Genomic DNA, 16,017 nt, shown 5'->3' with positions numbered 1-16,017 from the left:
AATAATTTATTTTGTAAGTATTATTTTTAAGAATCGGTATTTTTGGGTTTCAATCTGTTTGTTTTGTTAAATAAATGCTAGAAAAATTTTATTATCATTATGTATCTTAAATAGGGATAAACAAATATAAACACTAACTTAAAAAATATATAACTTTTGATAACTGAGTTTTGATGAATTAAAATCAGACGGTATCTTGGAAGTATTTAACCCATTTTGTAGATTACCACAGACAAACAGACTTACACACAAAAATAAAACTAATAGTGTTTTAGATTTAGTAATTTCGAAACAGTAAAAAAAAACAAAGTCAATTTTAAATGACAGACAGACACTTCTATTTTATTTATTTATATTGAGTAAAGAAGGTTGTATAATATAATTTCATTGCTTTTTAAAAAAAATTGCAATTAAAACAAAAAGTTATATTTAGTTCACTCATGTACTTAGTATTGAATATAAAAACATACTTAAATAATATATTGGTTACGCAATGAGAAATCTTGGACGAAGAAATGAAATCGTGACCTTATTCCAATTTTTTCAGGGATTTGTCGAAGCTGGCTTATGACCCGAATCCAGACAAGACAGGGGTTTTTCACAAAATTATTGCGTTCTGATCTCAGTAACCCTTACGGATAAACCAATAACACGTTGGGGAATAAAAGACAATCTTTTACTTCAAATAAATAAAATAGTAAGCGTGACGTACAATATAATTCACTTGCTATATTAAAGTTGCTGTATTAGAACTCTTTTTTTTTTAATTGTTAAATTTGTATCTCCACTGATATTTTGTCCGTGGCTTTGATGTATGTTAAATTTAATGTGTATTTTTTTTTATTATATACATAAATTTTATTACCAGCCGGTACCAAAACTTTTTTTTTTGCTTGATATATTGTATTTATTTGCAACTCATGTACTGGCCCAGTAGTGTGTTATTTAGAGTTTGTAACTGTTCTTGCTTAAATTGTATTCAATTTATTAGTTCACGAAGTTATCTCATTTATGGTTTCAAAATCTCTGACTAATTTACGGAGTATAACCGAAATATGGCTGAATATATATGATAATAGTATATGATGGCAATCGGTAAAGCAAACTATGATATTAGGAAAAAAATAAAATCAGAATAAAAGGGGGGGGACCATGTCTCCCGACTGTCCGTTCCTCCCCTATCTCCCCAACTCCTTCGTACTTATATTTTTTAATTGAAGCAAATTTATTAATTAAGCCGACAAAATTAATACAATGACTAATTACCTCTTGAGTGATTTGCGATTCCTCTTCATAGCTAAGCGCAACGACGGCCAACATCAGGTTAATGAGGTAGAAGGATCCGAAAAATACCACAACCGTGAAAAACGACACAGACATCGGCCCGCATGATGACAACACCTGAAACAAACATATACATTAATAACTTACGAGTGCTAAACTCATCTAAACTTGTACTAGATGATGCAGTGCGTTTCGGTGCAGATAACATTATATGATTACTGACGTGATCTCCAAACTATAATAGGGTAATTGACTTGAACAGAGTTACTCCTTTCGCGACGTTGACGCTCAATAAGAAAGGATTTATGAAAATCTCTTCTAGGGGAAGTGGGCGGGGTCATTTGCTATGAATTTATCTGTACGAATTTGAGACGGACAATTTGTATTATTATATAAGTATTTGTGCTTTACAGTATCTATCTTATAGCACGAAACAGCGCTATATCTAGTCCTATTCAAATGTAGCTGTCTCCCTTCACTCACACTAAGAGTTTAATTGAAACAATAGAGTTGTGTGCGGTAACAATTTTTATTAAGTTGTCGTCAATCAATTTTTGCTTTCTCTGTCGTTATTATTGCCTCTTTCATTCTACAAGTTATATATTCGCTTTAAATGTAGATTATTGACTTGTTCATCGTATAATTTACTAGCTGTGCCCGCGGCTTCGTGCGCGTTTGAATTTAACAACAAAGTTATTGTAGACTATGTTACTTCTTATTGCATCAGCTGTCTGCCAGTGAAAGTCCCGTCAAAATCGGTCCAGCCATTCCTGATATTAGTCGGAACAAATAGATAGACGTACAAAATTTGTAAAACAAAATATTTTGGTATGTGTACCGTGTATACATACATATGCAATTAGGAAAAAGCGGTTATTTTAATATTACAAACATACACTCCAATTTTATTACATGTATAGATAGATGACTCGGTCTGCGCTTTAATGTAACATATATTTAAATTATAATTGATATACATAGGTCACTAATCACAAATTAGAATATATTAAGAATATTTTCAATACAGTGAGATTTATCCTGACACATCCTAAGATAAGGCGCTGAACGTGCTCTTCCTTGTTTCGTTAAATGGGTACTGAAAAATAATGTTGCCTCAGCAGTATATAAAAATATAATTGAATATTTATTAATGTATCAGAATTTAAGACCCGCGATGGTCCAGTGGTTAGAAGACGTGAACTTTAACCGATAAATTTTCATGTGCTTAGTTTGTGTTTAAAATTCATTGCGAGCTCGATGGTGCAGGAAAACATTGTGTATGTGTTACGGGAAATGTATGAATTTTAGAAATTGTCTACATATCCTAGAAAATTTATAAATTCCGAAGCTATTTAGAAAATGTATAAAATTTTTTTTTAATACATAAATGTCCCAGGAAATGTGTACAATTCCTCTGAATTGTATACAATTCCCATGTCATATTAGGAAATAAATAAAAACAATGCTGTCAGTAATAAAACACGTTGTTAAAATGCGAATAATATTTTTTATTAAAGCACTCGTTGAAATAACAACGTTCAGGTAATACTCATATCGTAAAATATAATTATCTTCATATTATCTTTCTAATTAAAGATTCGAAAATCAACTATCTAGTAACTTTTCAAATGTATGTATCACAAAATCGACTTATATTATTCTTATTAAGTCAAACTTTCTTTAACAATACCCTCCCCTTGCCCCGCTATCCCCGCGTATCCATTGATATCTAAAATGTTTTACATTTCCGATTGCTATTAAAAAAAAGTGTAGATTTCCTATCTGATGAGTGGGTGGTACCTACCCAGACGAGCTTGCACAAAGCCCTACCACCAAGTGACCAACCTGGAGTTTGAACCCAGAACTTCGGGATCTATAGCTTTAAATCTAGCCATTAGACCAAAAAATCAGTCTGAGTAGAAAGAATAATAATAATCATCTATATGACCATTTATGAAATAATTTTACACTTATAAATATACAATAAAAATAACTCCCCTTTTTTGAATCGCTTAAACATATGGTAAATATCGTTTAAGCATTTTAAGACAGGTAAATGTGTGCAGACTCGTGTATGGATTATGCAGATATACAGCTAGCAGTTGTATATGCAAATGAAAATTATACAAAGTTGAGGTTGTATAATGCAAATGAAAAGGATTTTCCAAACGTATTGTTAGTGTAGATTCAACATATGAAAACTTTTTTATAATGCATAGGGGGACTGCTGGTCACCAATTCCATTGTGAGTGCTTCCCATTTTCGCGACCCTAATGAAAGTAAGAAGCTAAATTCTAAGTCAATTTTTATTATTTATGTTATAATAATTTAGTTTCCGTATCGAGTTTGGGAATTAGAATTAAACATTGAAAAAATTATAAGTAGCAATTTTATTATATTTTTGTTACGAGTAATAAACAAAAGAAGCTCTTAAATTCAAGATGGCTGTTGATACAATAGGGTGGGTTATTTAAAAAATAAAATCTAAACAGCAGTCTAAATTTTAGTTGACAAGTCACCCCCAGAGATCAAATTTGAAATATTTATTGAATTCTGGGGATAAACTCTAGAAGCAGAGTCTATTGTTATAAGGATGTAAAAATAGAGAGTAGATACACATTTGCACTAGAATATGTCCTGCACAATCGGCTAGTCCTCCTCGAATGGCCACCATTGCTAAAGTTGGTCAGGAGGCCATAAATTGGTAACTGGCCTGCACAAAGCCCTATCATAAGTGTTGACTCCGTGCCAACTCTGTAACTCATAACTTGTATCGGCTTAATCAAACATTACGAACGTGAATTAATCGCCTTATACAACATGAAACCGGAATTCTGAATGATTACGTTCAACAAATCCAAACCCTCATATTAAACACGACGCCAATTAACCTACATTAGCCTTTATCGAACATGGGGAGTAATTTTGAAACTCAACAATTTCTTAAATCGGTAAATTAAGAAAAAAACTTCCTGAAAAAAGGCATGAGCGTTTTCGTGTATCCTTACGATTGCATCAGACAAATGACAAAACAAAGAATTTTATTAGAATTAATTACAATGCAATAAAAATAAATAACGATTATATTAAATTTACTTCAATTTAAAAGAAACAATATAATAATTGTGGTTTGATGCGGCAAAGACGAGAACACTTCACCATGAAAATGATCGACAAAAAATATTTTCACAGTAATGACGACAGCTCGAGTGTCTCTGGAATACTCTTTATCTCATCTATAAAGTAAACAAAATGGGAGTCGAATTTCATTTATTTCAAACTTTACTTATATGGGTAAGTAAGTTTATGGAAGTCGGGCTGAGTCGACTTTGCATAAGTTTTCGGTATAGTTTGCAAAGAACAATTATCAGCAGCTGTGCTGGGTGTAATGGGGTGATTGCCACGTTGGTTAAGTGGCTAGCTCATAAACCTGCACGTCCGAGGTTTTGGATTCAAGTCAATGGTCAGATTGTTCAAAAGTTATTGGGTTTTTCTGAATATAAATTTCCAATAGTAGTTTGCTAGTTAATTAATTTGGTTAATGTTAATATAACTAACGTGTCCCGGAAAGTACATGAACTTTCTCGTGAGGGATGAAAGTAACATATGTGTATATTTTTTTTATGTAATATGTAGGCGTACCGGCAAATGGGCCACCTGATGTTAAGTGGTTACCGACGCCCATAGACATTGGCGCTGTTAGAAATATTAACTATCCCTTACTTCGCCAATGCGCCACCAACCTTGAGATCTAAGATGTTATGTCCCTTGTGCCTGTAGTTACACTGGCTTACTCAACAATACGGGATACAACAATACCAAGTATTGGCGGCAGAATATCTGATGAGTGGGTGGTACCTACCCAGACGAGTGTGCACATAGCCCTACCACCAAGTAATATGTATAGTAAAATATTATTTTTATAATATTATGATAGTTCCTTTCACAGTTGGTTAGTTTCTGTCGCGTAAAATGTAAAGCACCTTCATAATTATCTTAATGGTTAGAGTTACGGAACTCGTATATGACGACCAATTATTTTTTAATCTTGGAAAATAAATTTCAACTATTTAAATTAGTTTAATAAAAATCTGTTTTAGGCATAGTATATTATTCCATAAACAAATATAATGATGATAAGGTATTCCCATTAAATTAAATTAGTATAGTTGATTGTCATGCAGAATTTACAAAATGTGCATGAAACTATGAATAACTAATAATTTTGTACATTATAATCCATATAAAGAGTACCTAACAATTGTAATATTGCCATTAGCAAATAAAGGTTTTAAATATCAAACTATCAATTATTTTGTTTTTTTCTCTTTTGCTCATTTTTCGTTTTTTTTTTTTTTTTCACTTTTGTTGTTGTAGCAAGCAATTGTAATTAATAGTTTAATTAGCATGTAGTGTTTGCTTTTAAATGATTTTACATAATCTATGGATGTATATACCTAATTGTGTATTTATGTAAGAATGACAAATGGCCTGTAAATGACCTAATAAATAAATAAATAAAATAAAAAATTTCAATGAAATTGGATCGTTACAGAATCACAAGTAAAACTATCTCAGTTAAATTGATTGATACACATTCTATTGAGGCGATTAGATTGGTAAGTTAGAATCGAATGTAGGAGTAGGAGGCACGTCACTAAGTCTGGCCCCCGCTCTTATCGATACCCTCTATGAGTTGCTTGAAGTGCCGACAATATCTACATTCCGAACTAGCGGTAGCTTTTAGTTAACTATAGCCTTGTAGAATTACGATTAAGAAATGTAAGTATGCTTGTAAGAGCATACTTGCATAAAGTACATTTTGATTTTGGAGTATTAGATTCAGAAAAAAACAGTACAAAATGTATGTTACAAGATTGTTACATTATGATCATTGTGAGAGATCATTATTTTGAATTACTTAAGGGCAATAATTATAGCGTTCACACAGAGTTCAAATTTCATCATGCAAACTATACTTAATTTGGAGGAAACGATAGACGAAGCATGGCCGCTAAGGATAGAGAACGCATAAGAGTATTTAATAAGACTCAGAATAAAAATAAAAATATCAATGATATATTTTCGTTACCAATATTATTTCGTAACCTCTACCGAATTGACGCTCGATAAAGCGCGATCTTCTTAAAAGTAAATCATTAAATTCAGGAGACCTATCAAGTTAAGATAAGAAAATAATGTATGCTAGAAATAACACACAAATGCCTTTTGAATGAATACTATTTGTTTTTTTTTTTATTATTAGAATGACGAGCTTTTTTCGTTTATCTGTGTAAAGTGGCCAACCGCTTTTGACCCTTTAGAGTGTAAGGGTTTGTTATATAAATATAATATGCGTTTGATGGATAAAAACGTTAAGGGATTTCATCGTCTATTTTATCAAACCTTTTATTAATAGAAGTATTAATATATATGATAATCTGTGGGTTAGTTTTCTAAACGAAGTAATAAATTATTAAAATAAGAGTTTTACTGGTATTAAATCTGATGTTGAACGTCAGAAACAAGAAAAGCAGCTCTGGTCTCTTTCTTAACCGTGGTAATTTTATTGACAATCAATTATGTGTTGTACTTACTGATTGACATTGACGCCGTAAACTTTTTTTAAACCATTCTTTAAATCGACAATGCGTCATCGGCCTTAGGGACTAGGGTGTTATTTCACTTGTGCCTGTAGTTATACTGGCCCAATCACTGTTCAAATCGGAACCCAAAAATATTGAGTATCTCGACTTGGTGGTAGAATTTGGTAGCTGCCCATACGGGCTTACACAAAGACAAACTACAAAGTGAAGTATAATTGTAGAACGTTAATTAAAGTTATAAAGCAAAGAAAGAAAGATAGCACATAAAGTATCAATAAAAGTCTCCAATTGAAACTTGTTGTAGTCGCAATGAGAGTAATTTCAAGATCGAAATTCTGCTATATTTCATAATATAATGAAACTTTGATTACGTTTACTCAGTTGCACGAATTTTAATTTATTCTTAATTATCTTTGTTTCAACCTAATCCACAATGTTGTACAAAATTATCCTACGCTCTAAGTGTAGCGTGTTTTGCCTTAATTAAATTTAATCCAAGGGTTCAGGGTTATCTTCCACGGTTCCAAGCCTTTGTTATGGTAAGGCGAGTGTCAGTGTGTATAGTTTTATCCTATTCAAAACGGATTGAATCAACAACGTCGCCGGATAATTGCCTCAGCTTGCCGCAAAATTGCTTCATAATCACAGGAACAGTGTTATTTTATTTCTGTTTGTATTGCATTTTGTTTATTGCATTATAGGATTTTGAGGATTTAAATATCATTCGAGGTTTCCATTGCTGAGTAATTGTTATATATCGTTGAGCTATGATTGATGTGAGCTCAAGATTTACAAAATTTAATTAGAAAAAATGATACATAACAAATTATATCTAAAGATTTACTAGTCGGTATTGGTAATTTTCGAGCTGAATATATAAATATAATTGTACTAATATTTGTTATTCTCTCTGTTATTTAATTTGTGAAAAAGGATAATTATAATTTTCTTGACAGTTTTTCTCGATATAATCCACATTTCGAATCGGTAGAAGTTTTACATTTAATACAATCTTGTACAAAGACTAAACTATTGTTTTTTTTTAAATTGATTTATGTCGTATATCAATAAAATGCTCTTTAAATCATAGATACTTAGGCAAGGGAAGTGCATATCCTGACAAAGTGCTGCAAAGAATCTAGAACTAGAAACGAAAACGCTCAAAAGTGTTTCAATTTGCGAATATATTAAGAATTGACGAAATAATACCAGAGATGCATTTTGCGGTTGAAATGTTTTTATGGTTTGTCAGTGATTGAAAAAAAAATCTTGTAATAATTGTCCAATTTTATAAAAATTAACTTTAAATTCGAGGAATAATTTTAAACAAATGTAACTTACCATATTGTAAACATTCTCCCAATAATCCAGCGTGATGAGTTGAAAAGTGGTTAGCATAGACCAGAGGAAGTTGTCGAAGTTTGTGTAACCATGATTAGGGTTTGGTCCGACGCACAAACAAGTGTATTGTGAAGGGCAGTGTCTGGCGCCGGTCAAGTTGCCGCAGATAATAGGGATTTCTTCATCGTTCACCATCCAGTGAGACGAGTCGCTGATCCATCTAAACATGAATGTAATAAATATATTAATTAAAAAATATATAAATAGTTACTTTAGAAATACATAGAAATTACCATCTAAATATGTTTTAATATTCTATCAATAGAGCCGAGATGGCCCAGTGGTTAGAACGCGTGCATCTTAACTGATGATTTTGGGTTCAAACCCAGGCAGGTACCACTGAATTTTCATGTGCTTAATTTGTGTTTATAATTCATCTCGTGCTCGTCGGTGAAGGAAAACATCGTGAGGAAACCTGCATGTGTCTAATTTCAACGAAATTCTGCCACATGTGTATTCCACCAACCCGCATTGGAGCAGCGTGGTGGAATATGTTCCAAACCTTCTCCTCAATGGGAGAGGAGGCCTTTAACCCAGCAGTGGGAAATTTACAAGGCTGCTAATGTAATGTAAAATTCTATCAATTATATCAAGAGCTGGGTGCACCGAACTTATAAAGTTTCCTTAATACCTGAACAAGCGCTATAATTAAAAAAACATCAGTATAAAATAGAGTATCTATTACATCTTAAAAGTATATGGGCTGGCTTTAACTAGAGTCAGCAGTTAACTAAATCATTTAATTTATTGTTCCCGAACACTAATTTTATTGCTGAAATTTTAGTGATAAACGTTTCTTAAGATATAAAATATAATTTAAGAAAAGCAATTTTTCTTTTTCAACTTTTCTTTAGAACTAGACTGTACGTGCTATCCATATAAATCTTAAACAGCCTTAAAACTCGGTCCTATACAGGGAGTACACTTTCACACTGTGCAAATTTAAAAAGAAAAATGTACTTAAAGAGCGGTAACTTACTCCGACCAAAGTTCATCGGTGAAATTGTCCCCCGACGGTACGACTAAGTTCTGAACGCACTTGTTTCGCAATTCCCCCATGTACACTTGCAATGCGAATAACGCAAACACCATAAGACAGAAGATCGTCAGCGTCATTACTTCCGCAAGTTGCTTGAACGAGTGGAGTAGTGCGTTGATGATAGTCTTCAGACCTGCGAACATTTAGAAAAGTGTTTATTTGTACCTTAAGACTTCTATTTATATGGTTTTTAACACAGTTCTATAAAGTAGTAAGTGCTGCATGTTTATGAATATGTTTACATCTATACTTATGCATGTATATTACAATTATTCATGCTTTATATTGCACCACCTGCCCAACTCTTTCATTGGAATTTTCTAGCCCTGAAGCTGTCTGTCGTTGTTGAGTGATATAGCTGCCTTGTGATAAAGACGAGTATGTTATTTATATTACTTGCTAGTAGAGCTTTGGGTTGATACCACCCACTAATTTAATACTGTAACGCCAAACAGAAACTCTTAGTATTGTTGTGTTTTGAATGGTGAGTGAGCCAGTATTATTATAGACACAAGAAATCTTATTTTTATTTATCGTATTAGTGATCTAAGGAATGGTTAATATTTTTTACAGCGCTAATGTCTATGAGCGGGGGTAATCACTTACCATAGGGTGGCCCATTCGCCCGTCTGCCTGTTCTGTATTTATTTTATATGCATGTACCATAACATAGTATGTTTCTTAATTTAGTACCTATTAGTTTCATTTTTGATAAATGTTTTATAATTATAACTCCGGCACAAATAATATTTATAAAGAATAAAATGTTTTCGTTAGTGACATATGTATTAATCTTACACATTAATATTATTTGTGATAATCATAAAGAAAAAATACATCATGTACTCGTACCAGTTAATTTGTCCGTTAAATGATAATTTTTACGCTAAAATTTATAAAACGTATGTTCCAGCAGTCAAACTTTAGCCTTTTTTTTCGCTTGAATAACGCATTACGCGTTTCCCCCACGTGGAAGTAGGGGGTATGTGGGACTCGCCGATGCCCAAGATGTTGGCGGCTCACCGGAATACCCACTAAAAAAACCAGCGGTAGCCTCGCCGTCTCATCGGTGATCGCTTTGCTAGCGTGACGAGTCAAACTTTAGCCTAATCAGATATACATTAAGGACACTATAACTATTTAAATAAATTATTCACATTAATATGGTACAAACATAACACTATATTAGAATTAATATTTATAGAAATAAATTATCTTATAATAAAATATAACTATAATATTATAAAATAAAAAGAGCAATCAATGTAAATCTATACAATTATGTTAATTGAATTAAAATATCCTTTTGTTTTTAAAAATAAATATATATTTTAATGAAATTCAGATTCGGGTTATTTCAAACGGTGTGGTCGTTGACAAATCTGTCATTGACTTTCAAATGAGGAAATGTTGTTGAAAGCTCGACTGTTCACAGCGTCAATAGTGAAATGGACAAATGAATGAACCTAGGTTTAAATGAAATAAATAATACAGTGGCGTGCTGTTTACTAATTTCATTTAACACCTCACTGACAGTGACGAGATTGGTAAGATTAAACAATTTAAACCAGACTACAGTAATTTATTTTGCATTCTCGAATGTTCTAACTATATTTCATTTCTTTTTTAGTTTCATTTGTAGTATTAAACTATGGATTTGTTTATTTGTTTCATTACTATAAGTATTTGAAACGGGATTTTTTTATATTACTGTTCGAGGTAAAAAAAATAAAATTCTCGAATCGAAGCGGTGAGTTTCCTTTGTAAAACACGGGATCGAGTGTCGAGTGCACATAAAACAAATAAAACAAATAGTAGGGGTGAAAGTGACAATGGTACTGGTGACCAGTGTTTACGCAGCAAACGTACGAGAACGGAGGTAGTCCGATATGGACGCTTCTAATGCCGTCAACATCTACCCGCAAATTTCAATCTTGTCAACAAGACATTTGTAGATAATGTCGAAATATCAAGTGCCACCAAATAAAAATAAATAACATGGTAAATATCCTGTTTCAAATACTTATAGTAATAAAAATAACCATGTTAATTAAAAATTCGTTTCATGTATAATATTTGATATTTAGAGTAAAAGTTAGTCGTAAGTGTAAAATATAATAGAGCCATTCCATCTCAAACTATAGGTGTCGTAGGTGCTAAATGTATTTGCAAGGGTAATCAATTCTATCTGACTTAGCCTCAATTCATATAGTGATGTAATCCATCACGCTGCTCAAATGCGGGTTGCTTAAAATGAAGATGGCATTTTATACTTTTTTTACTGTTTATTCAATTTCGTACGTTTTTTTTTACAGCAGGAAATAATTTTAAATACAAATGAAAATTCAGTTAAACCCACAATCTTCAGTTTCATTTTACGTCTTCTATCGCGGCTCTTATTATTATTATATTAAATATATTATCTTGTATATTAAATTTACTATGAGTTTCTTTTCTACAAAATCTTCTATTACAAAAATTGCTACACATACTTTTCTTTGTTGCAACATACGATGAAAACTTTGCATAGACGGAAAATAGGAAGATATTCAACAAAGGAAATAATATAAGAAAAGGATCCACTCACGTCAAAAGTCGAAAACTAAGTCTTATACCGTCTACTGGAAATAGTTGCGGTGCTATTTTTCAGCCATTTTAGAGCTAGCTTTAAAATAGACTGGCTGAAAAGGTATTTGAGGTATAAAAGCCAAAGAAAAAGAGGTATGTTTCAACTCTGTTTTTCAATGTTGTGACCTGAAGCTAGTCTCTTTATGTTTTTAAAAACTTCACGGCTTATTCTGCACTTTATATTACGTGGCTTAACATTTGCGATGCATGCGTTTATTTTTAAATAAGCTTAAGTACATACATACAAAAATTGAAGATAAAAATCTGAACATAAAACTTATATACAAGCATCATTTAAGTAAGTACCTAATTATATTCTAATAAATATGTAAAAGTTGAAAATAAAAATGTCCACGAACTACCAAAGCCAACACACAATTATAATTTTGGTAAAAATATTCTCTAAGATAAATCTTTCTTGTTACAAAATAAAAGCAGATAAATATTTTTTAAGATATTTAAATTTGAATTTCAAATTGACTATTTAATTTATCAATCTTCGCAGACATCATCTTAATTGGTCCACGTCTTGGCAGACTAGAGACTCTGGAGCATTAGCTCCAATCGATAAATCCCACAAATCTTATAAGCACAAGTAATAATAACAGATCATTGCTGTCTCCTTGTTAAATGAGGTTATTAATATTTCATTCTAAATGTTATCTTACTCATATTTACTGAAATAATATTTTTCTTAATGACGCACAATATAAGATACTTTTACTTTATACCATTTTATTATTTTAGTGATAAAAAAGCAATCACCATTATTATGTTAACTTTAATTATTAATAATATTATAATCAGATACAATTTGTTTGTTTGTATGTAGAGGATTATCTCCGTGACTAATCATCCGATTCTAAAATGTTTTTCATTGGTAGAAAGCTACATTATTACAGGTATACGAGGATACGGGTTGGTGTATAGGGGTACGAGTGTACTTTGTGAAGTGTACTATTGTGAAGCAGAGGCGAGTTTAATATTAAGTTAATGTTTTATAAAAATATCCTATTGTCAAACTTAAAAGAAGTTTGTAGTTAATTTCTGACAGATTTCATATCTCTTAGGATGCTTTTTTAGAACACGAGTTAATTGTAAATAGCAATTAAAGACGTGAAAACTCAGTAGTTCTCAGATTAAGGCCAGTGATCAGTTAAGATAGTGTTTTGAGTATTGACGTCATCCACAGGAGTATTTTTAAATGATTTCATATAAAATAACCAAAGTGACTGACTACGCTTTGGTTCACAACATTGAACGCTATTGATATAGAGCCTCAATTTAGCATTTACGAAAGTTCAATAGTTTGTCCGATTCTATTACCCCGCGTTCCTCGAAATTTAGTTACAATCCTTTGTCACATTTAATTTATACTTAGAATATTAATTAGGCAACGTTTAAAAGCGGTTCGAAAAAAATTACAGCTAAGGTTAATGGACCGGTAATGGCTGCTTTAATTAAGTTTTGACGAAAAATAAGGAAATTTTCAATCGGAATACGCAAAATTTATTTATTATTTCACTCAATAATTTCTTACATTATTCAATAAATATTGAAAGGTATTTTTACAAGATTTAATATCAACAGTTAATAACAAAGGTATCCTTCAGATAAGTGAAGGATATGTTTCACTATTAAATAAATAAAACTAAAATTATTGCATATCTTTTTGTTGATGGCAACAATACACTATTACTGTAGCAACTAAAACTGTTCTTAGTTTTAGTGTGACATAAATTGAAGTTTCTTTAAAAAAAATTGTTTTATTATTAGATATTTAAGTAAATATTTTCTAGACCACTATACAGTTTTTTCTGCTATTTAAATGATAACTAAATTGGGATAAATGTGTTACTAAAGCGGATTTTAATTTAATTGTGTTGTCCTTAGACCCTTGGATAGTGTCACACAACAAATGAACTAAAACAAACGAGCCAACTTTATTATCTTAGTGTGCGTGACAGCTACACTTGACATTCGCCAAACGTCATACTATTTTATTCGACATGTTCTCCTTTAAATAATCACCTCTAAATAATCGAATGTGTTGTCCTATATTTGTCCAAATGGTTAATATATGTACATATGTATCGGATAATTAATTTAAATGTACAAAAATGCTGCACCAAGAAAATCCTTACTATGGTATATTACCGAATATTGTACTTATATAAATAATGAATACTGTTGGGTCCTGCAAACATATGTATATGCTCATTTACATTTATTACAACCGAGTTTTCAGTTTCAACTTTGTCATACAATTGATTATTATAGTTGTTTAGATGTATTGAAAAAGGTAAAGGTAGGCTACCTTTATATTTTTCAAAGCTTCAAATCTATGATTAGAATTGATTTATTATATTGCAATTTATATATTTTATGATAAAGTTTGGCGGACGGGCAAATCGACGACCCCTCTAATGGTGAGTGGTTACCAACACACATAGACATTAGCGCTGTATGAAATATTAACCATTCCCAGCATCGCCAATGCGATAAATAAAGATTATATATGTCCCTCGTGGCTGTAGTTAAAACCTGATAGGATGTTGTACTACCAAGTAAGCATAATAGTTCCAAGCATAAATATAAGTAAAAGTCACGTGCAAATCCAGACAGGATGTAATATTGCTGCATCCACACTAGCTTGTCACGAACGGAAATCAATTGGCACGGGAAATAAATATTTCCTGCAGAAAACATACTTTTTGCTATAAATTCCTATTTATATCGGATTAATTTCATCCTATTTACTGTTTTATGTTTTATATTAATAACTTAAAATACGGGATCAATGTTTATATAACGGTAGCTTTACTTTAAATAGTTTGTTAAATGACGATTCAAAAGTGCTTGTAAAAGCCTACTTGAATAAAGTATATTTTGATTTTTTTTTTTATATGGGACATTACTGTTTTAAGCAACACTGTTCAACGGTACATCATTTTAATATATTTTAGTAAAAACTTAGTTAGACGTATAACTGTAATTATTTTCATATATAAATTGCTAGTTTATTTAAGTTTATATGGTGCGAATACTTACATAGGATATCTATTAAACTATCTCAGACTGTATTCATACACACAATGTTGTTTAAAAACTTATATGTGTATGTATTTGTTTAACATACTTACTTATATCTATATCATGTTTAGTTTTGAGAATTGTAATATTTTTTAATTTAAAAATACATTTCCATCGTAATCGTAAATCTAAACGTAGAAAAAAAAAATGCTTTCTGAGTTCCGTACACTCTCGCTTCACGGTATTGTATTCTTTTATAAATAATGAGAACTATAACAGCTGTACGCCACGTTTGGCGGGGCATTAGTTGTGTAAGAAATGGCTATCATTACCGATGTTTATGAGCAAAGGTGAAAAGTATACATTCCGATGAAAAAACAGTTTCACTGACCTGGCATAATAGAAACGGTCTTCAACGCTCGTAGTACTCGAAAAGTTCTCAGACCAGCGAGGTTACCGACCTCCATACCAATCGTCGCGTATCCAGACGTTATCACAACAAAATCCAACCAGTTCCAGGGGTTCCGAAGATACGTGTACTTGTTTAGAATGAAGCCTTTCGCGATACACTTGATTATCATCTCCGCTGTGTAGATCGCCAGGAATATATATCTGGAGAAAGAAAGAAGTGTAAAAACATTAGGCATGAGAAATATACAATCACTGAGTGTAAAAATAAATATTCGCGTACAAATATTCATGTTTAAGATTGTTTGTTTTTTTTTTTTTAAATAACGATTTTTACGATTACTGATTTAAACGGGAATTTACATAAAAAATAAACAATATTGTCTATTACCATTTAAAATTTTCATTTGTATGCAAAAATAATAATCAATCCATCGTTACAGAAAAAGGTTTCTAAATGAACTTTTCGAAATTCGAATAGAAATTGAAGCTTGAAGTAAAAATGAGTTCCAACAATAAGGCTTGAGAAAAAATCTCGTCCGCTACGTAACTAATATTCTCATTGAAGATTTTACCATAAAGATGAGTAATAGCTTCGCTTGTACCAGGTCCAATTAT

At 31.5% G+C, this 16,017-nt stretch overlaps 1 protein-coding gene across 2 annotated transcripts in view; it reads right to left on the bottom strand.

Moving 5' to 3' along the window:
* The window catches only part of LOC125070360 (sodium channel protein 60E), a 186,359-nt gene that overhangs the window by 27,834 nt on the left and 142,508 nt on the right, over nt 1-16,017 (bottom strand). For both annotated transcript variants that reach the window (XM_047680196.1, XM_047680197.1), the window contains exons 4-7: nt 15,383-15,603; nt 9,271-9,463; nt 8,232-8,451; nt 1,267-1,401 (exon numbers count right to left, since the gene is read on the bottom strand). In XM_047680196.1, the coding sequence (XP_047536152.1) occupies nt 1,267-1,401; nt 8,232-8,451; nt 9,271-9,463; nt 15,383-15,603 (769 nt within the window). The remainder of the gene's footprint in view (nt 1-1,266; nt 1,402-8,231; nt 8,452-9,270; nt 9,464-15,382; nt 15,604-16,017) is intronic.

Source organism: Vanessa atalanta, chromosome 17 (genome assembly GCF_905147765.1).
Source record: "Vanessa atalanta chromosome 17, ilVanAtal1.2, whole genome shotgun sequence".
Classification (NCBI taxonomy): Eukaryota; Metazoa; Arthropoda; class Insecta; order Lepidoptera; family Nymphalidae; genus Vanessa; species Vanessa atalanta.
The sequence above is the reverse complement of the archived record's forward strand: the minus strand, read 5'-3'. Positions and strand labels throughout refer to the sequence as shown.